The 27,999-nt window shown below is 68.0% G+C and overlaps 1 protein-coding gene across 1 annotated transcript; it reads left to right on the top strand.

The window, feature by feature from the left end:
* The first annotated feature begins 1,696 nt into the window (after nucleotides 1–1,696).
* Nucleotides 1,697–27,588, top strand: NTSR1 (neurotensin receptor 1). The gene is made up of 4 exons (XM_062202419.1): nucleotides 1,697–2,401; nucleotides 25,094–25,295; nucleotides 26,570–26,660; nucleotides 27,312–27,588. The coding sequence occupies exons 1-4, from the start codon at nucleotides 1,697–1,699 to the stop codon at nucleotides 27,559–27,561; spliced, it is 1,248 nt and encodes a 415-aa protein (XP_062058403.1). The 3' UTR covers nucleotides 27,562–27,588.
* The last annotated feature ends 411 nt before the right edge of the window (nucleotides 27,589–27,999 follow it).

A 27,999-nucleotide genomic window follows, 5' to 3' on the forward strand; every position in this document is an offset into this window, starting at 1 on the left:
CCCAGACGGCCCGGCCCACGGTCAGGGCCCAGGTGGCCACGGGAGCCATGAGGGCAGTGAGCAGTGGGAGTGGGCTCCGTTCAGCACCACCACGTCCCGGGTCAAGGACACTCGGGGCCCAGTGCCAGGCCTGCTCACTTCCTGTGTCTCCCGGACAGCAAATCCAGGGTACCCTGGCGGGGCCCTGGGGGCAGCTTTGTGGGACTCGAGGCGCACCCTCCCTCCCAAGGCTGAGCCCGGCCCTGTCAGTGCCATCCACTCCCCGAGGCCCCCGGGGAGCAGCCCTGCCCAGGGAGCACCCCTCTCAGCTTCTCCCACCCCACAGCTGACGCCAGGGCACAGAGAAGCTCACTCCCCCAAGGCCCAGGCCGCAGGGCCAGGATGCAAACGGCCTCTGCCAGCCTCTTGTCTGCCGCCGGCGTCCAGCAAAAGGGCCATTCGTGCTTCCTCTGAAGGCTACGTTTTCAAGCACTCATTGCTGTGTGCTAAGGCTCCCTGATGAGGCCGCTGGGGGCCAGGTGACAGGCAAGCCCAAGGCAGGCGGAAGACAACAAAATGGCTGGCAGCCCCTGCCCTGCTCCCCTGCAGGAGGTGACCCCTGGGCACTCACCCCTCACCCCTCCAGCGGGCGTCTCCCAGGGTCCACTGTGGGAGGGCGGCTGAGACAGGGGTGCCCCTGCGCAGCTCACAGCCGGCGAGCAGGTGCACACCCGGCCCCCTCGGGCCAGCGGCTGGCAGGACACGGAGCCCGAGGGCCGCGGCAGAGCCCTGCAGAGCCAGCACCACCTCCAAGTCAGGCCTGCCCCTGCCAACCCCGCGGGACCCGGCCCTGAGGGTGCCCCAGCCCCACGCCTGCTTGCTCCTGCTTCCCCTCCCCCACCCCACCCCGGGTCAGTGGCACTGGAGCCCCCTGGGCGCTCAGCTTCTGCCCCCCTCCACCGTGGGCACCAGGAGAGGGGCGGCCCGCCAGCTGCGTGCCCAGCGGGAAGCCGTCTCCTTCCTCCGCCCTCGCCGGAGGCAGGAGGGCACAGCTCCCTTGCCGGGTGCTAGAAGTTGGAGAGACCCGGGAAGGGGAGGCGCACCTTGGGGGAGGGCGCTGGGCAGACCCAGCGCCCCAAAGCCCAGCTGCAGCCCCCACGCCTGACCCGGGCTCCCGGGGTCTCTCACGCGGGCCCTGCGGGCCTCTGAGAGTGCGCGGCGGGGGGCGGGCTGGGGAGGCGGCGACCACCAGCCTGCGCTGGGGCGGGGCGGGCACCGCGGCTGGGGCCGCCTCTCGCCCCCGCCCACGCTGCTAGGCGCGGCCGCGCGGCGCCGGCTCAGTGGAAGCGCGCAGAGCCGACAGGGCGCGGGCGCGGCGGGGCGCGAGGGAGGAGAGCGGGAGCGGGAGCGGGAGCGGCGAGCGCGCCGGGCGGCCGTGCGTGCGCTCTGCTCGGAGCCACCTGCTTGTCCGCGAAGCCCGAGCCCGGGACCGGCGCAGAGCCCAGAGGGAGCGTGGAGAATCGTGGGGTCTGGAGCCGGGGGCGCAGCCCGGAGCCCGGGTGGGCGTGAGCCGAGTCCCCCCGGGGCGGCGCTTCTTGGCCAGACGGCGCCCCGCTAGCCGGCCTCCCGCGCCCCCCGCCAGGGCTCCTTCTCCTCCCTCCCCGCCTGGACTTCCAGCCCAGGGGCGCGGGACAGAGCCGCGGACCCGGCGCGCACCATGCGCCTCAACGGCTCCGCGCCGAGCGCCGCGGGCGCCGACCTCTTCCCGCGTCCGCAGCTGGGGCCGGACGCCGCGCTCCTGGCCCCGGCCTCGGGCAACCGCTCGGCCAACGCGTCGGAGCTCGCGCTCGCGGCGCCGGGCAGCCCGCTGGACGTGAACACCGACGTCTACTCCAAGGTGCTGGTGACGGTCGTGTACCTGGCGCTGTTCGCGGTGGGCACGGTGGGCAACGCCGTGACGGCGTTCACGCTGGCGCGCCGGAAGCCGCTGCAGAGCCTGCAGAGCACCGTGCACTACCACCTGGGCAGCCTGGCGCTGTCCGACCTGCTCATCCTGCTGCTGGCCATGCCCGTGGAGCTGTACAACTTCATCTGGGTGCACCACCCCTGGGCCTTCGGCGACGCCGGCTGCCGCGGCTACTACTTCCTGCGCGATGCCTGCACCTACGCCACGGCCCTCAACGTGGCCAGCCTCAGCGTCGAGCGCTACCTGGCCATGTGCCACCCCTTCAAGGCCAAGACGCTCATGTCCCGCAGCCGCACCAAGAAGTTCATCAGCGCCATCTGGCTGGCCTCGGCGCTGCTGGCCGTGCCCATGCTGTTCACCATGGGCCAGCAGCGCCGGGGTGCTGACCGCCAGCACCCCGGCAGCCTGGTGTGCACCCCCATCGTGGACACCGCCACCGTCAAGGTCGTCATCCAGGTGAGCAGCCTTGCGGGGGCTCCAGGCTGGGGTCTCTCTGGGGGGAAGCCTGGACGCTGCCCCCAGGGGTCTTCCAGCCGTGAGGGGGCTGCGGAAGTCCACTCCCTGGGGGCTGGCGAGGACGGGCCGCCTGGGGAGCAGCCCGAGCCCTCTCCCCACCTCGCCCCGCGGAGCAGCCGGGCCTCAGCGCCCGCTCCCCATCCCCACCCCATCAGCTCTACTGAGGGTGGCTGGAGCTTGGCCAGTGTCCTCCCTGGGGCTCATGGGGGGGCCTCTGGTGGCCCTGAAGCAGTCCCTGGGGTCATATAATGCCAGCAGCTCTCTTCCAGCAGCTTCCCAAAGGCCTTGTGCCCTGGCGGGGGCTCTGCAGCCCCCTCCTCAGCAGCAACATCCCCCAGACCGGCTTCCTCCGTGTCCCCCGGCTGCCCTGCCCCAGCCCAGACTTCAGAGTCAGAGCTGAACCTGACACCTTCTTGGGTTGGGGCTTACTCCAGCCTCAGTTTTCCTGTCTGTAAAATGGGATAATTGCAGCGTTGACCCCAGGAGACAGTGTTCACGAGAACTCGTGGGACGTGTCTGCAGGTGCCTGACACACAGAAGCACCTGCTGGTGCTGCCGTCACTGCCGACGGCCGTGGTGATGTCCCCGCTGGGACGATGCTGAGGTACCTGGATGTGTGTGGGGGTGTGTGGGGTCCTGCAGCCTGGAGGAGGGGGCTCACTGGCCTCAGTACAGCGTGGCAGCCTCGGTGTGTGGCCCCGTGTGGGGCTGGGCAGTGCAGAGCACAGCCTCTCAGAGGCCCAGCTCTGGCCCCAGTGCCACCAGGGACTGGGCGGCGGCGGACACGCGGGGTGCCCATGGCTTCCCGGTGGGATGTCCCATCTCTCCTCCGACCGGCCCACAGGGGGCGCTGCCTGCATGAGCCCCTGCAGAGCGCAGGTGCCCCAGGCGCTGTGTGGCTCAGGGCCCGGGTGGTCAGTGGCCTGGAGGCATGCAGCAGGTGGCAGGTAAGACGACAAGACCAGGGCCCGCCGTGGCAGAGGCCCGGGGGGGGAGTGTCTGGCTCACGTCCAGCTGAGGCCCGTGTGCTTCTCCACCTCCTGTCACCGGCAGCCACCAGCTCTGCCCTCCAGGGCTCGGCGGGTGCCGCCCAGGCGCCAGCCCAGCCCCTGGACGCTCGCTGTCCCTGTATGAGCCCCGTTTACCTGGTCACTGAGTGCCTGAGCAGGAGCCAGGCTCGGACGCCTGGAGGACTGTCCACGCATGTGCCCACGTGTACACGTGAGTGACGGGGGTCTTCTGTCCACGCCTCACCCTTTCCCTCAAGCACGCCGAGGTCTGTGCCCCAGGGCCACAGCTGGACCTCGACAACCCACTACCCGTACCCCTGCCCTGGGTGCCGTTGTCAGCCCCCCAGGCAGCCTGGGGCTTCCAGCTCACTGCCCCGAGGCCGGCGGGGCCATTCGCACCCTAAACCCTCTGCTCCCCTGATGCTCGAGCCGGTGGCCGGCGTTTTCAGCCGAGCCTGTTTGCAGGGCGAGGAGGGACTCCTTGGCGCCCACCACACGGGGAGGTTCCCGGAGAGCAGGGGCGCTGGGCTAGGTGTCCCCCTTCCCCCCACCTCGAGTCTGCCACCGGCCGCCAGCGGTCTTTGCTGTTCCAGGGCCGGGCTCTGTGCCTCTCCCTTTTGTTCCGAGAGGCGCCCCTGCTGGGTGTGGACCCTCGCTGCAGGCAGGGTGAGCCCCGATCCGATCCGATCCGTGCAGGTGGAGCCGGCAAGCAGCTGGAGGGCCCAGCATCTCCCTGGGGGCGGGACGGACCGCTCCCCCCCCAGTGGTGCCCTGCCCAGCGGGGTCCTCGCCAGGGCTGAGTGCGGTGGGCGAGGGTGAGGGCTGTCGCACGCCTTCCTCTGTGGGAAGCAGGCGCCGTGGGAGAGCAGGGGCGGGTCTCCGTGCAGACGGTGCTTTCTAGAAAACAACGGCCAAGCGAGGTGGGGGCTCCGTGCAGAAACCCACCCCACCCCTGCCCCGCGCCTGCTCGCAGGGGAGCCCAGGGCACACCCCGTGCAGCGCTGAGGCTGGTGGGGGCGCGGTTCCCGCTGCCGCCCCCTCACAGCCCCAGGGCAGCCTCAGAGCTAAGGAATGGAGCTGGGACCTGACGGGGCCCTGCGTGCAGCCCCCACTCACCACCCCCCACTCACCACCACCACCCACTCACAGCCACCCAGACACTGGGGCAGGGGTCCCTATGAGGATGTGGCGCCCACTTACCACCCAGACAGAGGGACAGGGGGTCCCCATGAGGGTGAGGCCCCCACTCACCACCCAGACACAGGGGCAGGGGTCCCCGTGAGGGTGCGGCGCCCACTTACCACCAGACAGAGGGGCAGGGGGTCCCCATGAGGGTGCGGCCCCCACTCACCACTCAGACACAGGGGCAGGGGTCGCTATGAGGGTATAGCCCCCACTCATCACCCAGACAGAGGGGCAGGGGGTCCCCATGAGGGTGTAGCCCCCACTCATCACCCAGACACAGGGGCAGGGGGTCCCCATGAGGGTGCGGCGCCCACTCACCACCCAGACACAGGGGCAGGGGGTCCCCGTGAGGGTGCAGCCCCCACTCACCACCCAGACACAGGGGCAGGGGTCCCCGTGAGGGTGCAGCCCCCACTCATCACCCAGACACAGGGGCAGGGGGTCCCCATGAGGGTGCGGCGCCCACTCACCACCCAGACATTGGGGCAGGGGTCCCCGTGAGGGTGCAGCCCCCACTCATTACCCAGACACAGGGGCAGGGGGTCCCCATGAGGGTATAGCCCCCACTCACCACCCAGACATTGGGGCAGGGGTCCCCGTGAGGGTGCGGCCCCCACTCATCACCCAGACACAGGGGCAGGGGTCCCCATGAGGGTGCAGCCCCCACTCACCACCCAGACACAGGGGCAGGGGGTCCCCGTGAGGGTGTGGCCCCCACTCATCACCCAGACAGAGGGGCAGGGGTCCCCGTGAGGGTGCGGCCCCCACTCATCACCCAGACACAGGGGCAGGGGTCCCCGTGAGGGTGCGGCCCCCACTCATCACCCAGACACAGGGGCAGGGGTCCCCGTGAGGGTGCGGCCCCCACTCATCACCCAGACACAGGGGCAGGGGTCCCCGTGAGGGTGCGGCGCCCACTCACCACCCAGACACAGGGGCAGGGATCCCCATGAGGGTGCAGCCCCCACTCATCACCCAGACACAGGGGCAGGGGGTCCCCATGAGGGTGCGGCGCCCACTCACCACCCAGACACAGGGGCAGGGATCCCCATGAGGGTGCGGCGCCCACTCACTGCCCACCGAGACAGGAGCAGGGACTCCCTGTGAGGGTGCAGCAGCAAATCCAGGCGGTGAGGAGCGCCCTAGAGACTCCCCATTTCCAGGGAGCAGGAGGAGGGGGACCCCTGGCTCCCACCCCTCCTTGTACCAAGAAACAGGGAAAAAGTGCCGAGTCCACAGGAGAGCGCGCCGGCCGGGGGGTTGGTTAGCTGTGGGCTTGCTCTCGGCCTCTGCCCGCTGCTGTGGGTGGGGTCTCCCCGGGGTTCGGGTCTCCCCGGGGCGCACGCGGTGGTGTCTGTGGTCAGGTGACCCAGGGTTGGCCGAGGGTCAGTGGTCGTGAGAGTCAGCAGGGACGGCTCGGGGGGGGGGGGGATGTTCGCACTTCATAATTAAGGCTTTTATCAAGCTCTGTGTCGAAGCATGAGATTCGGCTGTGGGATCTGGCGTTCAGACTGTGGACGGCGGTTAAACATGGGCGGTGTGAAGGAGGGAGGGGACCCCGCCTGGCTTCCGGCAGGGGTGGGCCCTCGTCCCCACGCGGAAGAGTGGACTCAGCCTGCTGGGGCGAGGTGGACACAGCCGGGGGGGGTGTGCGACAGACGGGGCAGTATCCCTGCCCGGACACGGGGCACGGAGCAGAGGGGCAGGCCGGCCGCCTGTGCCCACGCTGCAGACGGGCAGGCGTCAGGGCTGTGCTGGCCGCAGGCTGTGGCGTCCTGAGCGTGGATTGTCTGGAGCGGCCAAGGAAGTCTCGAGGCCACACCGTGGCAGTGGGAGTACAGCCACTGCGCTCCCCGGGCAGGCGCCCTCCCCGAGGTGTGGCCTCCTGGGCTTGGGGCGCAACCAGGAGCCCCTGCTGATGTTGGAGCTTGGAGCCTGGCGCCACACCTCAGCCAGCCTCCCGACGGGCAGGAGAGCAGAGACCGGCATGGCCGGCCCCTGGGCCCTCGCCGGACAGCCGGGCGGGCAGCGGAGGCAGAGGCTGTGGAGACCGCATGAGAGGGTGCGTCCCGCTGTCCACACACGCAGCAGCCCCAGCGGAGCCGGTCCTGGGGGTGTGGCTGGCGGCATCAAGCTCCCACCGCCCCTCCCCGTCCCGAGAGCCTCTGGTCTCCACGGGCAGGAGCTCCGGGTCCAGGGGGTGACCCTGCCCCCACCCTCACTCCCCCATCCTCCCCCGACCTGGAATCGGAGCTTCTAACCCGGGGTCGTGAACGTGCGGGGTCCAGGGGCCCACTCCACGCTGAGGGAAGGAGGCCTTGGACGCTGCCGGCTCCAGTCACGGGACGCTCTGGAAAAGGTGGAGCCAGAGACGGGACGTGGATGGCTGCGGGGCTGGCCGCCGAGGGGCCCTGGTGACAGCCGGGTGACAAAAATGCCTGGATCGTGGTTGTAGGGGAGCCGCAGCACACACTAAGACCAGGGGTGGACTCGGCGTGTGTGGCCACTAGGGGTGGACTCCATGTGTGCCCACTAGGGGTGGACTCAGCGTGTGTGCCCACTAGGGGTGGACTCGGCGTGTCCACTAGGGTGGACTCCATGTGTGCCCACTAGGGGTGGACTCGGCGTGTGTGTCCACTAGGGGTGGACTCGGCGTGTGTGGCCACTAGGGGTGGACTCCATGTGTGCCCACTAGAGGTGGACTCATGTGTGTCCACTAGGGTGGACTCCATGTGTGTGGCCACTTGGGGTGGACTTGGTGTGTGTCCACTAGGGTGGACTCCATGTGTGTGGCCACTTGGGGTGGACTTGGTGTGTGTCCACTAGGTGGACTCGGCGTGTGTCCTCTCGTCCCAGCAGTTACTTCTTCCTCCAGGAGTGTTAACATCCCTTCTGGGCTGGGTGTTGGGCGTGGCCGTTACCGCACTGTCTGGGCCCCCCACGGTCCCCCACAGCTGTGGTGCCCAGGTTTACCTCACTGACCGCCTCTGACCCTCCCTGTTCCTCCCTGACCCTCCCTGGCCCTCCCTGGCCCTCACTGACCCTCCCTGGCCCTCCCTAGCCCTCCCTGACCCTCCCTGGCCCTCCCTGGCCCTCCCTGACCCTTCCTGGCCCTCTCTGACCCTCCCTGACCCTTCCTGACCTTCCCTGGCCCTCCCTGACCCTCCCTGACCCTTCCTGGCCCTCACTGACCCTCCCTGGCCCTCCCTGACCCTCCCTGGCCCTTCCTGGCCCTCCCTGACCCTCCCTGACCCTCTCTGATCCTCCCTGACCCTCCCTGGCCCTCACTGACCCTCCCTGTTCCTCCCTGAACTTCCCTGAACCTCCCTGGTCCTCACTGACCCTCACTGACCCTCCCTGTCCCTCTCTGGCCCTCACTGACCCTTCCTGACCCTCCCTGGCCCTCCTTGGCCCCAGCTTCCGCTAATGCACACCTGCAGGCGGCAGTGATGGTGCAGGTACCTGAGTCCCTGCCTCCCCAGTGGTGACCCGGATGGAGCTCCTGGGTGAACCAGTAGATGGGCTCACTCTCTGTATCTCTGTGTGTGTGTCTCTCTGCTCATCCCCTTTCAAATAAATGAGAATAACATTTTAAAGTTTTAACTATGAAATGACGCCTCTGGTGGCCCCTCTGCCCTCCCTCTGTCCCAGCCTGTCCTGTCCACAGACCACGGGCCCACGCTGCTGAGGGCCACTCTTGGCTCTTGGCAGTGGTCTCCATCATCGCTCAGGCTGCAGACCCCGTACTGTGGTCCTGAAGGTCCCCGTGTGAGATCCAGTGACCCCAGGACAGGTGCAGGGGTCTCTGTGACCCCAGGACAGGTGCGGGGGTCTCTGTGTAACCCCAGGACAGGTGTGGGGTCTCTGTGGCCCCAGGACAGGTGTGGGGGTCTCTGTGACCCCAGGACAGGTGCAGGGGTCTCTGTGTAACCCCAGGACAGGTGTGGGGTCTCTGTGTGACCCCAGGACAGATGTGGGGGTCTCTGTGGCCACAGGACAGGTCCAGGGATCTCTGTGTGGCCCCAGGATAGGTGCGGGGGTCTCTGCGTGACCCCAGGACAGGTGCGGAGGTCTCTATGACCCCAGGACAGGTGTGGGGGTCTCTGTGTGACCCCAGGACAGATGTGGGGGTCTCTGTGGCCACAGGACAGGTGCGGGAGTCTCTGTGTGACCCCAGGACAGGTGTAGGGGTCTCTGTGTAACCCCAGGACAGGTGTGGGGTCTCTGTGTGACCCCAGGACAGATGCGGGGGTCTCTGTGGCCCCAGGGCAGGTGCGGGGGCCTCTGTGTGACCCCAGGACAGGTGCAGAGGCCTCTGTGGCCCCAGGACAGGTGCAGAGGCCTCTGTGGCCCCAGGACAGGTGCAGGGGTCTCTGTGTGACCCCAGGACAGATGTGGGGGTCTCTGTGGCCCCAGGACAGGTGTGGGGGTCTCTGTGTGACCCCAGGACAGATGTGGGGGTCTCTGTGACCCCAGGACAGGTGCGGGGGCCTCTGTGTGACCCCAGGACAGGTGCGGAGGTCTCTATGACCCCAGGACAGGTGTGGGGGTCTCTGTGTGACCCCAGGACAGATGTGGGGGTCTCTGTGGCCCCAAGACAGGTGCGGGAGTCTCTGTGTGACCCCAGGACAGGTGTGGGGTCTCTGTGTGACCCCAGGACAGATGCGGGGGTCTCTGTGGCCCCAGGGCAGGTGCGGAGTCTCTGTGTGACCCCAGGACAGGTGCGGGGTCTCTGTGTGACCCCAGGACAGGTGCGGGGTCTCTGTGGCCCCAGGACAGGAGCGAGGACCGTCTTTCCCTCTGAGGTCCCTGAGTCACGGTCTCGGGGGTCTTAGTCCCTGTCTCACGTCCACAGTTCCCTTTGTAGACGGGCGTCCCTGTGTCCATGGTGTGCGTGCCCACGGGATCGGAGCCCCACTGCCCGACGCGTGCCACTCCCCGCAGGCTCACCTCCTGTCCCATTCCCCATTTCACTGCACATTGTGAGCGGCACCCGAGAAGCCGGGTCCCACTGTCTTCCTCGGAGGACGAAGGCTGGCGTCTGCTGCTGCCTCACTCGGCAGGCCCGGGGTCTGGCTTCAGGCTTAGCTGGGGGTCTCGAGGGCCCTGCGGCAGAGCAGGACATGGCCCTGGTCTCTGCCTTAGGGGGCACCTGGTGGGTGTGTCTTTTTTTTTTTTTTAAGATTTATTCGAAAGAGTTACAGAGAGGCAGAGGCAGAGAGAGGGAGGTCTTCCTTCTGCTGGTTCACTCCCCAAATGGCTGCAATGGTCGGAGCTGTTCTGATCCAAAGCCAGGAGCCAGGAGCCTCCTCCAGGTCTCCCACGCAGGTTCAAGGGCCCAAGGACGTGGGCCATCTTCTTCTACCTTCCCAGGCCATAGCAGAGAGCTGGACTGGAAGTGGACTCAAACCAATGTCCATGTGGGACGCCAGCACTGCAGGCGGCGGCTTTGCCCGCTGCGCCACAGCACGTGCGTCTGTTTGAGTTTCATTTCTGCATCTTTATCTGAAAGCCGGAGACAGAGACGGGGGTCTCCCTTCCGCTGGCTCAGGTGCCTGCAACAGCCGGCGCCGGGCCAGGCAGAAGCCAGGAGCTGGGGACTCTGTCCAAGGCTCCCACATGAGTGGCAAGGGCCCAAGTACTTGAGCCACCACGGCCGCCTCCCAGGGTGTACGTGAGCAGGAGGCTCGAGGGGAACCGGAGCCGGGGCTCAAACCCAGGCCTGAGCAGCGGCTTCACCCACGCACCATGACGCCGCCCAGATGTGAGTCACTCCTGACTCGGTCCAGCGCAGGTGCCTTCCCCTAAGCCCTTTACACCATCTGGGTCTGGACTGACAGCTTGGCCAACCCAGGAGAACCCTGGACAGCTCCTGAGGAAGCCCACCCCCACCCCCACCCCACCCCCCGCCACTGTGCAGACCTCATCCCTGCTGGGCTCAGCACCAGGCCCTGCCCAGGTCCCTGCTCCTGCCGTCTCCAGGTTGGAGCTGGCCCCAGGCAGGGATGAGGCCAGAGCCCCCCCAGGAGCCCCGCCTTGGTCCTCCCCGGGCTCGGATGTGTGTGCGCCTGGTGCCCCACGCGCACTTCCGCGGCTGTTTGTGCCAGGAGAGCTGGAGCAGCACCCGTGAAAGCCATTGTGGATGTTAGACACGGTCGGCTTTCAAAATATCCAAGGCGGCTTAAGATGAAAGCCGCTGTCTCCCAGGAATTATTGAAACAATGTTGCAAAGAATACAAAACAAAGGAGTGGCTTATCCAGGACCGCTGGCGGCTGTGTCAGTCTCGCCCAAGCTTATGGAAACCTGCCTGTGTTTGGACTTAGCATTTTTAGCCCGAGGTCTGCTAAAGGTGAATGGATTGTAAATTTCAGTAACTCTCCCTGGACGTATTTAAAGGTTAAGCATATTCTACAGCGTTTTGTGTCCCTGGAACTCAGAGCGGTTCCTGTGTGGGACCCAGTGGGTCGGGCGGGGGTCCTGGGGGGAGCCCAGCCTGTCTGGGTCAGGTTATCCGGGAGCACTGGCCCCCAGCCAGGTCCAGGACGTCTGTGAATCTGCTCTGGCCGGGCGCCCGACAGGATGTGCACAGTACTAAGTGGCCAGCAGGGACGTATTTATTGCCTGGGGCGGAGGGAGAAGCCATCCCACCTGGCCATGACTGCCGGGGCCTCCGCCACCTGCCCCAGGACCCCCAGACTCGGCCACAGGGAAGGCAGGAGCCCGAGCCCAGGGGCCCCTCTCAGACACAGCAGCCAGAAGCGCCCCTTGTCCACTGCCCTTGGTACAGGGAGCTCCAGAGCGAGGCCCCTGTGGCTCTCCCTCCAGTGGGGAGCTCCAGAAATATGGGGGTTTCCTTAAAACTGGCTTCACTCCCTGGGGGTCTCCTGGGGAAAGCAGGTTGGCACAGAGCGAGGCAAGGAGGGAGGGACGGACCGAGAGCCCGGGAAGGGGCCTGGCAGCGCCGTGAGCACATGGCACGGCTGTGTTTGTGGGAGCGGGGAAGGCAGGGGCCGCCCCCACGGGCCTGGCACAAGGGTGGGGGTCTCAGACGCTGCCCCTTGCCGAGGCGGGCCGCTCAGGGGACCCGAGCCACCGCTCAGGGCCGTGAGCAGGAGGGGCGGGTGGGACCGCCTGGGAGCCCGGGCCAGGCTGGGAGGGCAGCCCTGTGACCTTGCACTGGGCAGCTGCTCCGACGCGGGAGCGGGGACCTGGGGTCAGGACGGGGACCCCAGGCTGGAGGGGCGGCGCTGGGAGCGGTGGCGCCAGACTGCGGCACTGGAGGCGGTAACTGCAGGGCCGGGGCCGCGCTGACACCGGCTTCCTGGGATGTTTCTCTGACAGCCTGTTTGAAAAGGAGCCGTCGCCCGTACTAAAAACACCGGCGCGTGTGTCGGATCCGCCGCCAGCCACGCAGGAGGCTGCCGCGGGGGCCGCCAGGGCGGGGCCGTGCCGCCTGCTGGGGAGGGCCGGCGGGGGGGGGGGGGGGCCCAGGGCCGTGAGGAGCACGGGCTGCGCGGGGCTCGGGCTGGGCAGCTGAAGGTGTCACCAGTTGGTTTTCCCAAGGCGCAGGGCCGTGTGGCCTCCTTCCCCGTCCAGCTCCCTCTGCACGGCTGCCCCCTGACACTTGCCAGTCACCCGCCGGGGGCCACCCCGCCAGGACGGTCTCCCCGGAAATCATTACACCAGCAGAGATGCTGTTCCCAAGCCAGGCCCTGGGGGCTGCCTGGCACCCCACTGAGCAGGCATCCTTGAGAGAAGAGAGTGGGGGAGGGGCGGGGTGGGCCCGAGACCTCGCAGTGGTGGGGGCGGGCAGGGCTCTGGGTGGCTGCAGATCCCTCTCCACACCTAATGTCCCCTTGGTGACCGTGGAGCAGGGACACTGGCTGCTTCCCTCTGTCCTCGCCTCCTTCTCTGTCCCATCGGCAGACTGAGCCCCCCTGGGCCCCCATGGCCCCTGGCGTGGCAGAGAGGGCGGGGGAGGGACTGGGAGGGCGGCTTGCGGCAGTCGTCACCGCTCCCTCCCCACAGCTGCCTCTGATTCTATTTTTTTATTTGAAAGGCAGAGTTACAGAGAGGAGAGAGAGGGAGAGAGCATCCCTCCACTGGCTGACTCCCCAGATGCTGCAATGGCTGGAGCTGAGCCGACCTGGAGCCAGGAGCTTCTTCCAGGTGCAGGGGTCCAGAGCCCGGGCCATCCTCCACTGCTTTCCCAGGCCACAGCTGAGAGCTGGATCGGAAGTGGAGCAGCCGGGACTTGAACCGGCGCCCATGTGGGATGCTGGCACTGTAGGCGGCGGCTTTACCCGCTACACCGCAGTGCCTGCCCCCTCCCTGTCCCACCTGTCCACACCTGGTCAGGAGCCCCTGTCAAAAATGCCCTTCCCCTGGCTATGAACGTGTGCCAGCCGGCTCGCGCCGGGGCCCGTCCAGCAGTGTGACAAGCCCAAAGTCGAGTGCAGATGGACATGGGGACAACATGGGGTGGGCGGGGCGGGGGGCGGCCAGTGGAGGGGCAGCCCCAGCAGGAGGGTGCGGTGGGGGCTGGTGCTCAGGTCCATGCCTGCCCTGAGCCTGGGTCTGTGGGGTGCTGGGAGGGCCGAGCAGCCTCGTCACAACAGGAGTCAGCGCCCGCTCTGGGCTCGGGCGTGGCCCAGGCTCGGGCGTGCCCACCCCGGAAGGATGTGGCAGAGGTGGGGGCTCTCAGGGGCTCCATCTCACAGCCCCGGCCTCTGCTCCGGGTTCCCCAAGACCAAGGATCCATGCCAGGCCCTGCCCTGGGGTTGACTGGAGTAGAAGTGGAATAAAAGGTGGGGCCAGCCTGCCCTCGGGCCCGGGACCTGCATTGTCCCTGTCCGTCTGGGCACAGGCCCCTGGCATCCCCAGCCATGTACTCAGGACCTGGGAACCAGTCCCAGCCTTGGGGATGACGTCAGGATTCCGCCCCTGACCTCTGTTGCACAGAGGGTGTCCCTGTGGTCACCCCTCCTGACGTTCGCCCTGAAACCGTCAGCTGGGGTCATCTCGCAGGGACAAAGTGAAAACCCCAGCGCTGGTCAGAGGTGGCCTCGCCGTGAGTGAACGCAGTGAGCTGGGGCCTGCGCCTCCCAGGGTGCTTCCTGAGCACGGGGGCTTTGTCATCCTGCTGATCCGGGGGCCGCTGTGCCGGGGCACAGCCTGGCTCCGCCGCGACACTGTGACACTGCGTGGGGTCCCGGTGCTCTGAGGACTGTGCTGCCCCCGGCCTCCCGAGCTGTTGTCCCCGGGTCCTGACCTGAGAGGTGTTCATGGACAACACTGGCCCTGCCTGGACGGGCCCCAGCCTCACTCGTGCTGGGTTCTGGGACCCCAGGGGGTCCCCCTGCCCCACATGCCCCTCCCCCACCTGCCTGTCACCACTGTGGCTTCACCTGCCATTCGCGCTCACTCTGCAGCTCGCCAGGCCTGAGGGCAGCATCTGTGTCCACCTCCAGAGGCTGGAGTCCTTGCACCCGCGTCCATCGGGCAGCCCCAGCCTGGGGTGGCCGGAGCAGAGCCAGAGTTCAGCAGGAGCAGCAGGGACTGAACAGGCGGGCGGTCTCTGCTGCGGGCTTGCTCCCCGACACAGGGCCTGCCCAGCAGGCAGATCGGGAGCCAGCTTCCAGTTGGTTGTTTACAGATTAATTTTATTTACTTGAACGACTTTGAGAGAGGGAGAGACAGAGAGAAAGAGGTCTTCCATCTGCTGGTTCACTCCCCAAATGGCTGCAACGGCCAGGGCTGGGCCAAGCTGAAGCCGGGAGCCAGGAGCCTCCTTGGGGTCTCCCACATGGGCACAGGGGCCCAAGGACTTGGGCCATCCTCTGCTGCTTTCCCAGGCCATCAGCAGAGAGCTGCATTGGAGGCGGGGCAGCCAGGACTCGAACCTGCACCCAGGTGGGATGCCGGGGTTGCAGGTGGTGGCTGTGCCCGCCACGCCCAGCACCAGCCGCTCAGCTGTATGTCGCGGCCTTGCCATGGTCACTTGCTGGTTCCAGAAGCTCAGCAAGGTTTGCTGTTTTCTACCGTTGGGTCATCTGCAAGGTTCCCTTTTTCCGTCCAGAAAGCTCGCCTTTTACCCGGTCTCGTCTTAACGGCCGGGACTGGCCCTGTGAGCGCGTGGAGCCGTGGTGCTGGGTGCGCCCGGCCTTGTGGCCTACTTACACCGGAACGATCCGAGTCTGGCTGTTGGGAGCACCGCGGGTTACTGGTGTTCTCCCAGGCTGAGAGATCGTCAGGACGCTGCTGGGTTGGTCACTTCTCTCCAGCCCTGTTGGTGTAGCCATGTGTTTTCTTGTCCTTGGCCCAAGGGTGTGCCGGGTCAGGACGGGGTGTGCCAGGTCACGGCAGGGGTGTGCCGGGTCACGGCGGGGGTGTGCCGGGTCAGGACGGGGTGTGCCGGGTCACAGCAGGGGTGTGCTGGGTCAGGACGGGGTGTGCCGGGTCAGGACGGGGGTGTGCCGGGTCAGGACGGGGTGTGCCGGGTCACAGCAGGGGTGTGCCGGGTCACAGCAGGGGTGTGCCGGGTCAGGACGGGGGTGTGCCGGGTCAGGACGGGGTGTGCTGGGTCAGGACGGGGGTGTCCTGGGTCAGGACGGGGTGTGCCGGGTCAGGACGGGGTGTGCCGGGTCACAGCAGGGGTGTGCCGGGTCACGGCAGGGGTGTGCCGGGTCAGGACGGGGGTGTGCCGGGTCACGGCGGGGGTGTGCCGGGTCAGGACGGGGGTGTGCCGGGTCAGGACGGGGTGTGCCGGGTCACGGCGGGGGTGTGCCGGGTCAGGACGGGGTGTGCCGGGTCACAGCAGGGGTGTGCCGGGTCACGGCAGGGGTGTGCCGGGTCAGGACGGGGTGTGCCGGGTCAGGACGGGGTGTGCCGGGTCACAGCAGGGGTGTGCCGGGTCAGGATGGGGTGTGCCGGGTCAGGACGGGGTGTGCTGGGTCAGGACGGGGTGTGCTGGGTCAGGACGGGGTGTGCCGGGTCAGGACGGGGGTGTGCTGGGTCAGGACAGGGTGTGCTGGGTCAGGACGGGGTGTGCTGGGTCACCGCGGCTGTCAGCCCTGGCGGGCGTGGGCGTGGTTCTTCCCCTGTTGCCTTCACCCACGTCCACTGCTACAGCAGACAGGGTCATCTGCATGAGCGGCGGTGTCTTTAGCTCCTGGCTCTGGAGGCTGGGGAGTGGACCTTAGGGGCCAGGGTGTCCCTGGGGAGTGGACACTGGGGACCATGTCTGGCCAGGGCGTCCCTGGGGAGTAGACACTGGGGACCATGTCTGGCCAGGGTGTCCCTGGGGAGTGGACCTTGGGGCCCGGGGCTTCCCTGGGGAGTGGGCATTGGGGGACCGGGTCTGGCCGGGGTGGCCCTGGGCTTGGCTGGGACGCCTTTTCCTGAGCCCTGTAGGGGCTGAGTGGCAGGGCTAGTGCTCACTGCCCAGGTGTTCAGTCCCCAGTGCTCAGTCCCCCAGTGCTCAGTCTGCCAGTGCTGAGTCCTCCAGTGCTCAGTCCCTGAGTGCTCACTCCCCTGTGCTCAGTCCCAAGCACTTGGCCATCCTCTGCTGTTTTCCCAGGAGCATTAGCAGGGAGCTGGATCAGAAGTGGAATGGCTGGGACTTGAACCCGCACCTTTAGGGCTGCCTCACCCACTGCACCACAGCGCTGGCCGCACAGTGGAAACATTTCAACTCGGCGCCAGCTGTCTCAGCTGTCGCGTTCTAAACCCACAGGGTTCTAAACCCTGCGTCCATTTCTGTGGGATTAGCCACGTGCACGCCCCACCACCCAGGGAAGCACCTGTGTGTGGCTTGTGGGGGCTTCCCGGGAGCTCTGACGGAGTGAGCAGACTCGTCCCTGGGCTGGGCAGCCAGAGAGGAGCCTGCTGCCTCCTGCCTGCTCTGCCCAGGCCTGGGCAGGGCTTGGGGCAGTGCAGGGCCCACCTGGCCTGGCCTCCCCGGCCCCTGCATGGAGGCAGCGTCAGGCACGCGAGGTGCTGCCCGGAAGGTGAGCCTGTCCCCGCTTGTCCCCCAGACGCCCCGGCATCCCGCCAGCCCCACTCGCCGAAGAGCAAACGGCAATGCTGGCGAGGACGGGGCGGCGTGAGTGGCTGTCCTCAGAGCCGGCGGCACTGGGCTGCAGGACCTGTGTGCCTGTCACCAAGACATGGCTGGCCTGTCTGTGGGACTCGGAGACTCCCGGGCACCTGTCAGCAAGCTGCAGGGCCTGCCGGGGCGCGCCGGCCTCACAGGAGCTGCCGGTTTGCTCCGGGGCCGGCAGTTCGGGCTCAGCGGTCCTGCGGCCCCGCTGGCCCCAGCTGGGTCCAGGATGGTCCCTCAGCACACGTGGGTTTGGGGCTGCCCCTGTCCAGGCCCCTCTCTGCAGGAGGCACTCCAGGGAGAGAGCCCTCGCCCTCCAGGGCACCTGGCCACGGGCCACCCTGCGGGAGGAGAGGCCGGCGTGCGTGCAGGGGCGTGTCCAGTTGTGGAGGAGCCCTCCACCAGCACGGGCTGACCGGGTCCCCGGGTGGTCTTGTTCATGGTCAGTCCTGTGTGACCCGTGGCCTCTCAGTCTAGGCCAGGATGACCCCCTCAGAGCAAGGCTGCCGTGAGGACCCTGGACGACCCCTGTGGGTTTCTGGGCCGGGTAGGGGTGGGTGAGGGTGCCACAGCAGGGAGCAGCTGGATGGTTGTCCCCTCACAGCCGAGAGACGTGGCATGGGACGCGACGGTCCCTGAGTGGACATTAGGGCTGCGATGTGAGCCAGAGCCCTGCTGAGCTCCGAGTGTGGGCGGAGCCGAAGCAGAACGTTCCGGATGCTGCTCCCCACCAGGGAGGAGGCCAGCGGCTGCGAGGGTGGGGGGAGCCTGGCTGGAGCTGCCCTCTGGTGTGACTGCCAAGCTTGAAGAGGGGCGCAAGTGAGGACCAGGCCCGGGCTCCCGGAGCTCGGCTGCCCCTGCGGCTCTGCCGGCTCGGATGCCAGTTCCTGGCCAGCCTGCGGAGGACACGGGGGCCCTGGTGCTGCTGCGGCCGCCTTGGGGCCCCGGCCGGCAGGGTGGCAGGGACGCAGTGTCCAGTTGAGCGATGGCCGAGGGCGCTCCGGTCCTCCCTCAGTTTACCCACTGGCTCCCATGTCCTGTGCTCTGAGGCATGGTCTGAACGGGGCAGCGCAGGGTCCTGCTGTGGTTTCTGGGGAGCCCTGGCTCGTGACAGCAGCCATTCGGGGCTGACGCCTGGGCTCACCTGGTCCAGTGCCCCAGGGGCAGGCTGCCTGGGGCATAAAGTGTCCGGAGTGTTGGCTCAGTTGGGCGAGCCCCTCCCCACGTGCAGGGCGCTGGGGGAACCCGAGGCCCTCCCCGTCCCGCTCCCTCCCTTGGGCTCCCCAAAGCCTCCTCCGGTGCTCTGTGTCCCCGTAATCAGCCCTAATCCTATTGAAATGCACCAGGATGCTGGGCAGGCGGAGTGGGCAGCTCTGCCAGGGGACGGTAATTAGGGACAGGATATTTGCTGAGCTGCCCACACAATTACACGGCAAGAAGACGCTGGAAATTGTGGGGCTGGAGTCTCAGCCGCTGTGGACAAGGAGAGCGGAGAACAGGTGCGGGGGCCACAGGAGCGGGGGCCACGGCGAGGGCCTCCCCCGCACGTCCAGCGGCAACGGCTCCCCACGCTCCCCTCTGCTGCACCACCTGTGATGCACAGGGGTCCTGCGGGTGCCTGCCGGGCCCCGGCCCCACGGGGCCCCCCTCGCTTGCTCACTGCTGAGGGTTTGCACAGACTCCCTGGGGAGCCACAGCCTGCGTCTTCAGGAACCCAACTTCTCCTGGCCTGGAGCTGAGTTCACTGCGTGGTTTGGCCTCTGTCGAGGGCTCAGGCTTGGGCTCTAAAACTCTGTGCTGAGTGAGTTGGCTCCACTTTTAACCCTTCAGAGCCAGATCAGCACCCGAGCACGCAGGAGAAATGCAAACAAGAGGCTCATTGGCGTGGCGCGGCCAGCGCCAGCCAGCGCCAGCCAGCTGGGACGGGCTGGGAGCCTACGTGATCAGACCCTTCCACAAGGAAAGACAGGGCTGCGGGGCCCCTGGTTCCTCCCCGGAAGTAAAGCCAGGCCACTCAGGTTCCTTCCTGCTGGGACTGCCGGGCACCACGGCCAGGCCCGGGGGTCAGAGCCCACGCCGCCTGCTCCCCGCACCGCGCCGCCGCCTGTCCGTGCCAGGAGCTTCAGACCCTGGTTCACAGCTGCTCGGCAGATGTCATGGATTTGACGCCCGACCGGGCTTTGCAGCTGGTGGCTGTTTGAAAACATGGCCAGCTGACCTTCAGCCCACAGCCCCAGCGGCCTTGCACAGGTGGCTCGTCTGTTCTCGAGCGGTGCTGGGATGCTGTGACCACCGCCACCCAGCTGCCACACACAGCACGGGGAGGCCCCTCCCCCAGGCTGCCACGCCCCACCCTGCCGTGCACAGCCAGAAGACGGCCTCGTGCTCCATGCTGGGTCCGGCGGTCACCTGCCCGGCCCAGGTGGAGGAGGGCAGGGATGCCCAGGGGGCTGTCTCCCTAATCGGATTGCTAGGGGCCTCCAGCAGCCGGGCTGGTGCCGGTCTGCAGCAGAGCAGCGTGGCCAGGATGCAGCGCCGCTCTGCCAAGTTCGCGCTCTGACGCAGCCGCTGTGGCTCCAGCAGTCGGAAGGGGGGTCAGCAGCTGGTCCCCCGCCCAGGACCACAGCGGGCAGACAGCCCCACGGCCCCCCTCCTGCCCACACCACAGCTCTTCCAGGGAGAGCAGGTGCTGTCCGTGGTGCTGAACCCCAGCTCCCTGGGGCCCTGGCAATCTCCTGGCCTCTCCCAGGATCTTCCAATTGGACAGCAGCACAGGGCTCAGGGCAGAGGCCATGGGAGAGCACAAAGGAGAGAGAGCACAGGCTGCCCGTCCGAGGGGTCACCGCGGAGTCACAGCGCTGGGACCCGACGTTCCCCAGGAAGGTGGGGCAGGCCAAGGACCCTGCACCTGGCTGACCCACCTGTCCTGGGCTGGGCACTAGCCCGAGATGCAGGAAGCGAGGGCTCAGGCTTGGGTCAGACCCTGGGGCTCGTGGCTGTGCCTGGACGTGTGGGCGAGCGTCCCTGCTGTGGCTACCTCGCAGACTTGACACCTGCTGCGGCCGTCCGCTGGGGTGCCCAGCCCGTGTCTGCCTCCTCCAGAGCCCTGGGCTTGCTGCTGTTGGCCTGTCATCACAAGGAGTGGAAATTAGAGGGATTCCGTATTTATCTGAAAGCCAGAGTTTAGAGAGATCCTCCCTCTGCTGGTTCACTCCCCAAAATAACCACACCAGCTGGAGCTGAACTGACCAGGAGCCAGGAGCCAGGCGCTTCTTCCAGGTCTCCCACGCAGGTGCAGGTACCCAACACTCAGGCATCTTCTGCTTTTCCAGGCCACAGCAGAGAGCTGGATTGGGAGTGGAGCAGCCGGGACTTGAACCAGCACCCATATCATGTGCCAGCACTGCAGGTGGAGGCTTTACCCGCCGCGCCACAGCGCCGGCCCCCCGGCATTCTTTATGAGCTCCAATCCCCCACTGGAGCCATCTGGTGGTGGCTGGGCTGTGTGGAGGCTGAGCCATTGCCAGGCACAGCCAAGCTAAGCAGGACCTGCCCTGTCCACCTCGCCCCTCCCCTGCTCCTCTTGGACCTCAGGGGGGTTCACACAGCCCCCACCCCAGCTACAGCAACTCCCCCTCCCCCTCCTCCACCCACCGGCTCAGAAGGGCAGGCGGTCACTGCCTGGACACACCTGCAGGCTCCTCCTGAGCAGGGCCTGGGCTCCCTGCTGACCGCGGCTCTTGTCCACCGTGGGCCAGGCGTGTCCCCACTGGGCAGTGGATCCTGCAGCCTTCGTTTCTCGAAGCTGTGCTGAGACCATGCCAGCTGGTCCAGCGCCCCAGGGTCCGGGTGACCAAGGGCAGAGAGAGGGGCTCAGGGACAGCCTGGCACCCAGGCTGGCTGCCCCCCCCCCCCCGGCCCGGAGCCTTCCAGAACAAGGTCGCTCCACCGACTCCTCAGGTCTGAAGTCCTCTCCTTCCCAGGCTACCCCCGCCCAGAGCCTCAGGCCCCGTGTGCCCTTGGGCCTGGCTGTCCGGTGCCCCGAGTCTCTTTGTCACCAGAGGGCCCCTGTGTGCATGTGCCGAGTCGTGGGCGTCTGAGCTGTTCCCAGGTTTTGCGGCGCCGACGACCATGAATTGCAGGTTTAGCGTTGACTGCGTCGCTGTTCCCGGCCTGGGCCGTGGTGGAGGATGGGGAGTCGTGAGGGCCCCAGGAACCTGCTGCCGTGCTGGCCTCTGCTGGGCCCGAGGGGGCTGCTGTCTGTCCGGAGTCTGGGAGGTTGGAAGGGGTCTCCCCAGAGTCTGGGCGTGGCCAGGGCTGGACATCTGCTCTTGGGAGGGTCAGTCACGTGCCAGGCCAGCCTTGCTGGGCCACGCTGGGAGGGTGTACACGCCGGCCCCTCCTGCCTCCCCTGCAGCCGTCCCGGGAAGCTGCTGGCTTTGCGGCCCAGTGCAGTTGGCGAGGGAGGCCTGAGCTGTCTGTTTATCTGAACACAGCGGGGTTAATTAGGGGAAGGGTGGGATGGGTGAGAACACGGGCCAGCGGCTCAGGGGCCCATGACCCGTCCACTGGCCAGGTGTGCTGCACCTCGCGGGTCTCCAGGTGCGCTGTGTGCCTCCCCACCTGCCCTGTCACTGTGGGGTAAGGTCGTCCAGACCCCCTGCCCAGAAGCCGGGCCCCCTCCAGCCGTCCCACACACACTTCACACTACCCTCCCCCAGAAGATGGCACACGCCAGGGGGGCAGAGGCCACGCCCGGCCAGCAGCACCCTCAGAACAGCCCACCCACCTCCCAGGCTGAAGCCCCGCCCACCCACGCTGGCCTCCTTGGTCCTCCTCCCAAAGGCACGAATCCCCGGTACCGCTAAGCACACACGGTGCTGTGGGCAGGCGCACGGAGACGCCCTCCCTAGGAACCAGGGGGCTGAGGACCCGCCCAAGGTCAAGGTCGCAGGACTGGTCCAGGCTCTCCTGGTTCCTGGAGGCCCTGTGTGCTGCTGTTCGGGAGTGGTCAGCCCAGGGGCGGGGCAGGGGCAGGGGCAGGTGGGCAGCCCGGGCAGCACAGGAAGCGCGGGAGCAGCCCGGAGCCCGGGGTTGTCCTGTGCCGACATCATTGTCCTCCACCACGGCCCCTGCTGGGACTGAGCCTGCGACCTGGGGCTGCCCGGGGCCTGCACCCGAGGGTGTTGGTGCATGCCCCGGGCAGAGGCAGAGGCAGACCCGTGGCTGGAGGAAGGCAGAGAGGGACACAGGCTCTGGGCAGCTGCACTGTGCATGGCCCCCGCCCTGCACCCAGGCAGGTGGCGCTGGCCTCGCCGCCCCTCGCCGTCCGGCTCTCTCCCGCGCCCTCCTCAGCTGCTTGCACAGTGCGTCGGGATGGTTTCGTGTCCCTCTGCGTACTCAGGGACCTGGCGAGGTGGCCCTCTCTGCTCTCTTTAAAGGCAAATCAGAAGGCACTGTGGGTGCTGCTGGCTCGTGGCTCTGGGGCGCCTCTGGCTGCCCCACGTGGCCCCGAGCTGATGGGTTCCTCAGTGTCTGTCAAGGCCGCCCGGCATGGGCAGCGAGCCAAACCCAGGCCAGTCGAGAGGCAGGTGGCCTGGGCGGGCAGCGGGGAAGGGCTGGGCAGGTCAGTGCGCTGACCTCACACGCGCCTGGCCTGGCCGCTGGGTGTGCTCCGGCCGGCCGGCGGCTCAGAGGTCAGGTGTCCCCACTAGCAGAGGCCTTCCCTGAGCCCCTCAGCGCTGCCCGTCAGCCCTGTGGTCTCCCTGGAAGCCCGGTGTGGAAGCCAGCCCACCGAGGAGGAGAGAAGACTGGGGTAACCAGAACCCCAAATGAGAGAGGAGACATGGCAAGTGCGGCCACAGGAGCTGGACAGGCCACACACCCAGGACAGCCCTTGGCCGCGCTCCCCAGAAGGTGGGGCTGCAGCACCACCAGCCACGGCGGCCAGGCAGGGGTGGCCCAGCCACGGGCAGACATGTGTCCTGCGTTTGTCCAACCTGCCCAGGCCTTTTGGGATGTGCCAGCTGGCCGACCCCAGGCAAAGAAGCCAGGAGGAGCAGGGGCCCCCAAGGCCCAGCGTCCAGCGGCCCAAGCAGCCAGCAGCTCCTTCCGTGGCCGGCGTGTCTGACCGGCCGCCGTCTCTGGCCTCAGCTCCGTTCTTGTTGAAGTCTTTCCCCTGTGCTCCCCCGTGCCCACCGGGACCCTCACACCTCCTTTCCAGAATTTTCTCATCTGTCCCTGATTTGCTGACTCAAGGTGTGGCCGTCTGGGGGCGGGGCTGGGGCCATCTGGGGCAGGGCTGGGGCATCTGGGGGCAGGGCTGGGGCCATCTGGGGGCGGGGCTGAGGCATCTGGGGGCAGGGCTGGGGCATCTGGGGGCAGGGCTGGGGCCATCTGGGGGCGGGGCTGGGGCATCTGGGGGCGGGGCTGGGCCCATCTCTCCCCTGAAGCTGCCTGCTGGGTGGAGTCCTCTTGGCTTGCCGTGGGGGAAGGGGCGGGAAAGGGTCTGCGCTGTGCCCTGTGCCGTTCCTGGGGGGAAGCCGAGCCCGCCGACATCCCCGCACCCACTGCGTCTCCAGCCCTGCATGCAGCCCAGCTGCCGGCCCGTGGCCACTGTGGTCCGCAGGGCAGCCCCAGCGCCTCCGGGCTTCCTGCAGCTAAGAAGCCAGCCGCCCGCTGCGCTGGCCCCTGCTGGCCCCCGGCGGCTGCTTCGGCTGCCTGTGCTCAGCGAGGCGTGGTGTTGCAAATGTTTTGATGAGGGAACTCTCTGCTGGATACACTCGCTCTGATTAACTCCACCGGGGCACCGGTGACTCACCGGCCAGCGGCTGCTCCCCCGAGGCTGGGCCTGGCCCTCCCCGGGCACCCCCAGGCTGCTGGGCCTCCCTCGGGGATGGAGGACACACCTGCTGCCCACCAGGGTCCCCTGAAAGACATCATGGCCGCGCCGCACCCATCCACTCGGCCTCAAGGCTGGTTTGGTGCGAGTGACACGCAGAGGCGAACCCCGGCCGCCTCGGGCTGCCCTGAGCCCTCCACGGCCTCCCGAGGGTAGATAGCACCTTTGGAGGCCTCGGCCGGTGCCAGCGCCAGCATCCCAGCCTCTGGGAGGCTGCCCTGGGTCGCCCTGGCCTGCCCCTCCCAGGGTACAGCTACCACTGTCCTCACAGGGACTGTGCCCACCGCAGGCCGAGGCCACCCGCTCTCCAGGCCACACGGCCACGCTCACATGTGTCCAAAGGCTGGGGCCGCCCTGGGTGAGCAGGTGCCTGGGAAGGAAGTTGCCAGAGGGGCCGGGCTCAGCCACGTCTCGGCCAGGAGCTCTGGGCAAGACCCAAGCCCGCCAGGGTGGTTGGGAGGCTCACCCTTCGCAGTGCTCTGGGCAGCGGGGGGCCAGAGGTTGGCGTGAATGGTGCGTGCCCAGGTTGGGAGACGCCGGCTCCGTGGTTGGCGAGACTGGCCTCAGGCACAGCTGCCACAGGCTCAGGGACCGTGTCCTGGACTCCACGAGCCCACAGCTGGGTGTCCCAGGGTGCGTGTTCCTCACTGTTGACAGGCAGGTGAGAGGGCAGGGGTGGGGCTTGGGGGCAGGGGCGGGCTGGGGGTGGAGCCTGGGGGCAGGGGGCAGGCTGGGGGTAGAGCTTGGGGGCGGGGGGCAGGCTAGGGGCGGAGTTTGGGGGCAGGGGTGGGGGGCAGGCTGGGGGTGGAGTTTGGGGGCAGGGGCAGGCTGGGGGTGGAGTTTGGGGGCAGGGGTGGGGGGGCAGGCTGGGGGTGGAGCTTGGGGGCAGGGGCAGGCTGGGGGTGGAGTTTGGGGGCAGGGGCAGGCTGGGGGTGGAGTTTGGGGGCAGGGGTGGGGGGCAGGCTGGGGGTGGAGCTTGGGGGCAGGGGCAGGCTGGGGGTGGAGTTTGGGGGCGGGGGGGCAGGCTGGGGCTGGGGCTGAGGGGGCAGGGGTGGGGGGGCAGGCTGGGGGTGGAGCTTGGGGGCAGGGGCAGGCTGGGGGTGGAGTTTGGGGGCAGGGGCAGGCTGGGGGTGGAGTTTGGGGGCAGGGGTGGGGGGCAGGCTGGGGGTGGAGCTTGGGGGCAGGGGCAGGCTGGGGGTGGAGTTTGGGGGCGGGGGGGCAGGCTGGGGCTGGGGCTGAGGGGGCAGGGGTGGGGGGGCAGGCTGGGGATGGAGCTTGGGGCAGGGGGCTGGCTGGGGGTAGAGCTTGGGGGCAGGGGCAGGATCTGCTAAACGGGTGCTGATCAAACGCCCACCAGGCCCCAGGCCCCAGGCCGCAGGGTGGCAGAGGGTGGGGCCTCCTGCTCCAGGCCTGACGCCCGCCCTCCTCCCCGCAGGTCAACGCCTTCATGTCCTTCGTGTTCCCCATGGTGGTCATCTCCGTGCTGAACACCATCATCGCCAGCAAGCTGACGGTCATGGTGCTCCAGGCAGCCGAGCAGGGCCAGGTGTGCACGGTGGGGGAGCAGCACGGCGCGCTCGGCACCTGCATGGAGCCAGGCCGGGTCCAGGCCCTGCGGCACGGCGTCCGAGTGCTGCGTACGTAACCGGGGCCTGCTGGGGTCAGCTGTGGCCAGCAGTCGGGAAGGCTCGGGATGGGGCGGCTGGGGCCAAGGCCCAGGGGTGGCTCCATCTGTCCGTTCATCCTTCCACTCGCTCACTCACACACCAGGGCCAGGAGTTTGCTCTGAGATGGGGGGGACAGCAGAGGCGGGGGCCCCGTGAGGAAGCAAACCCACCCACCAGGCACTCAGAGCCCGAGCTCGAAGGCAAGGCAGCCGGTCTGGCAGGTCCTAAGGCCCTGTGGTCAGCGAGCCTGGCGAAAACTGGGGCTGGGAACCCGCAGCCAGGTGAGGCGAGGGTGACCTGGGAGAGGTGGGCACCGCCTCACTCACTCCAGTGTCCACCTGGCCAAGCGTCCGGTCCCCTGTTCCCCAGCGTGGCCGGGTCTCAGGTGGGACCCAGGGCCCTGTGGCCCCAGCCTTCCCCACACGTGGGGCGGAGGAGACTGGCCTGGCCAGCGATGTGGGGCAGTCCGGGCTTCCTGGCTGGAGCCAGCTGGGACAGAGCGCTGGGCCAGACCCCTCCTTCCGGGGACTCTCCCAGCCCCCTCTCCCCGGCGCCCTGTTGGCAGCCCTCCAGCCTGGACCCGGCTCCCTGCCTCAACCTTGGGGCAGGCGGAGATAAGGGCATCAGGAAATGCCCGCTTCCGGCGAACGGCGGCTGTGTCTCCTGATTCCCGGGCTCTAATTCTTTTTCTTTGGTGCCAACTCCACGCGGTGAAGTCTTTGTTCTCTTCCAGGGCTCTGTCGCTCGGCTCTCACGCTGAGCTCATTAACCCGTCTCTTAGTGGATTTTGGCGCGTGGCGTGGGGTGAGGGTCCAGCCCCACGCTCCCATGTGTGGCCGCCCCGTTCCCCGTCACCATTCGTGGGAGACACTGCCCTTTGCCCACGCCCTGGTGCCAGCACCCTTGCCAAAGGTCTCCTGGCCGCGGGCAGGGTTTGCTTCCTGTGCTCCCCTCGACGTCTGGGTGCCCGTGCCGCACTGTGCCCGTGCCGGTGCCTGGCTGTAAGTTTTCGGATCAGGGAGTGCGCACTGAGATGCACAGTCCCCAGCTCTGCTCCTTCTGCAAGGCTGCAGCTTCTCGGGGTACAGATGTTGGGGGAGAAGCATCAGTGGGAGCTGACGGGGGTGCGTGGACGCCGTGGACCACGGTGGGCGGCCGGGGCCCTGGTGGTGCCCAGCCCCCGCTCCTTGGACAGGACCCCCCTCAACCCATGTCTCCTGAGGCCGCGTCTCTCTGTGTCTCAGGGGCCGTGGTCATCGCCTTCGTGGTCTGCTGGCTGCCCTACCACGTGCGGCGCCTCATGTTCTGCTACGTCTCGGACGACCAGTGGACTCCGTGAGTAGTGGGGGCTGGGCCCAGGCAGGGGCTCCCCCGCAAGCTGGCGGCAGGTTGGGGAGGGCACCGCCCAGAGCAGTCGGGTGTCGGGTGCTGAGTCCACCCCGCGGCCGCCCTCCATCCCCACAAGGCTTTGAGCAAGCAGGAGAACCCGGCCAGCAGGTCCCTCAGGGCCCCATGAGCTCTGTCCGCACTGCCGGGCTGCCAGGGCCAGGGCAGAGGTCCCTGCTGGGGACGGCGGGAGACGACACGGGGGCTCCGTGGTGGCCAGCTGCCTGGCAGGGGGGTGAGACCCTGTGGGGGGCAGCAGGCCCAGAGGCCGTGGGCTGAGGCCCCTCGAGGCTCTCGGAGGCTGGGGTCCTGCGCAGGATCCAAGGATCAATGCAGGGAGCTGCGGCTTGCACTGGGCTGGGTGCAGTCAGAGCCAGGGCCCACGAGCGTCCTGGGCAGCGTCCAGCGGGGAGGTGTGGGGCGGGGCCTGGGCCGGGGTGCTGTGGGCGTGGTGGGGGCAGGGCCTGAGGGGCGTGGGCGTGGCCTAGGAGGGGTGTGGCATGGGTGTGGGGCAGGGTCCCCTTGTCCCCCAGGGAAGCACGGGGCGGGTCTGGGCGGGGCAGGGGCTCCCCCCAGGCCCGTGTGACTGCTGCCCCGCAGGTTCCTCTACGACTTCTACCACTACTTCTACATGCTGACCAACGCGCTTTTCTACGTGAGCTCCACCATCAACCCCGTGCTCTACAACCTCGTCTCTGCCAACTTCCGCCAGATCTTCTTGGCCACCCTGGCCTGCCTGTGTCCCCTGTGGCCACGCCGCCGGCGCAGGCCCGCCCTCTCCAGGAAGGCCAACAGCGTGTCCAGCAGCCACACCTTCTCCAGCCACGCCACCCGGGAGACGCTGTACTAGGGCCCCGCGGGGAGGGCGGGAGCCGACGGAGGCCACCTGGGAGCCCGGGGCGGTCAGCCAGAGGCCAGTCCGGACCCTGGCGCCCGGGGCCTGTTTCTTCTCAGCTTCTCCCCGCTTGCTCCACCCTCCCTCGTCTCCTCTTGGAAAGCCGGAAAGAAAGATGGTCCCCTCGCACCCAGAAGGCCTCTTGACGCTTGGCCAGGAGCAGTTGCTTTGTCCCGGACTAAGGGGCATGCGGAGGGGGGGTGGTGAGAGGGGCGGTCAGGCTGGGCCTCGCCTGCCTCCACCAGCCCAGGCCTGGCAGGCGCCAGGGCCCGCACCTCGCACCCAGGCCCTTGCCCAGCCGGCCGGCTCCGCCTCCCTCCGGGGCAGGCCCAGGGGAGCCCCCAGTGCTCCAGGCATGGAAGGTGAAGGGACCCCCTCCCGCCGTGACCCACA

Source organism: Lepus europaeus, chromosome 10, assembly GCF_033115175.1.
Source record: "Lepus europaeus isolate LE1 chromosome 10, mLepTim1.pri, whole genome shotgun sequence".
NCBI lineage: Eukaryota > Metazoa > Chordata > Mammalia > Lagomorpha > Leporidae > Lepus > Lepus europaeus.

What these genes read in the sequence shown, in the direction of transcription:
- NTSR1 (XM_062202419.1), top strand. Translation starts at nt 1,697, where the DNA reads ATGCGCCTCAACGGCTCCGCGCCGAGCGCCGCGGGCGCCGACCTCTTC. An exon ending in CCGTCAAGGTCGTCATCCAG is followed by an intron (nt 2,402 to 25,093) that starts GTGAGCAGCCTT and finishes TCCTCCCCGCAG; the next exon opens with GTCAACGCCTTCATGTCCTT. An exon ending in GCACGGCGTCCGAGTGCTGC is followed by an intron (nt 25,296 to 26,569) that starts GTACGTAACCGG and finishes TCTGTGTCTCAG; the next exon opens with GGGCCGTGGTCATCGCCTTC.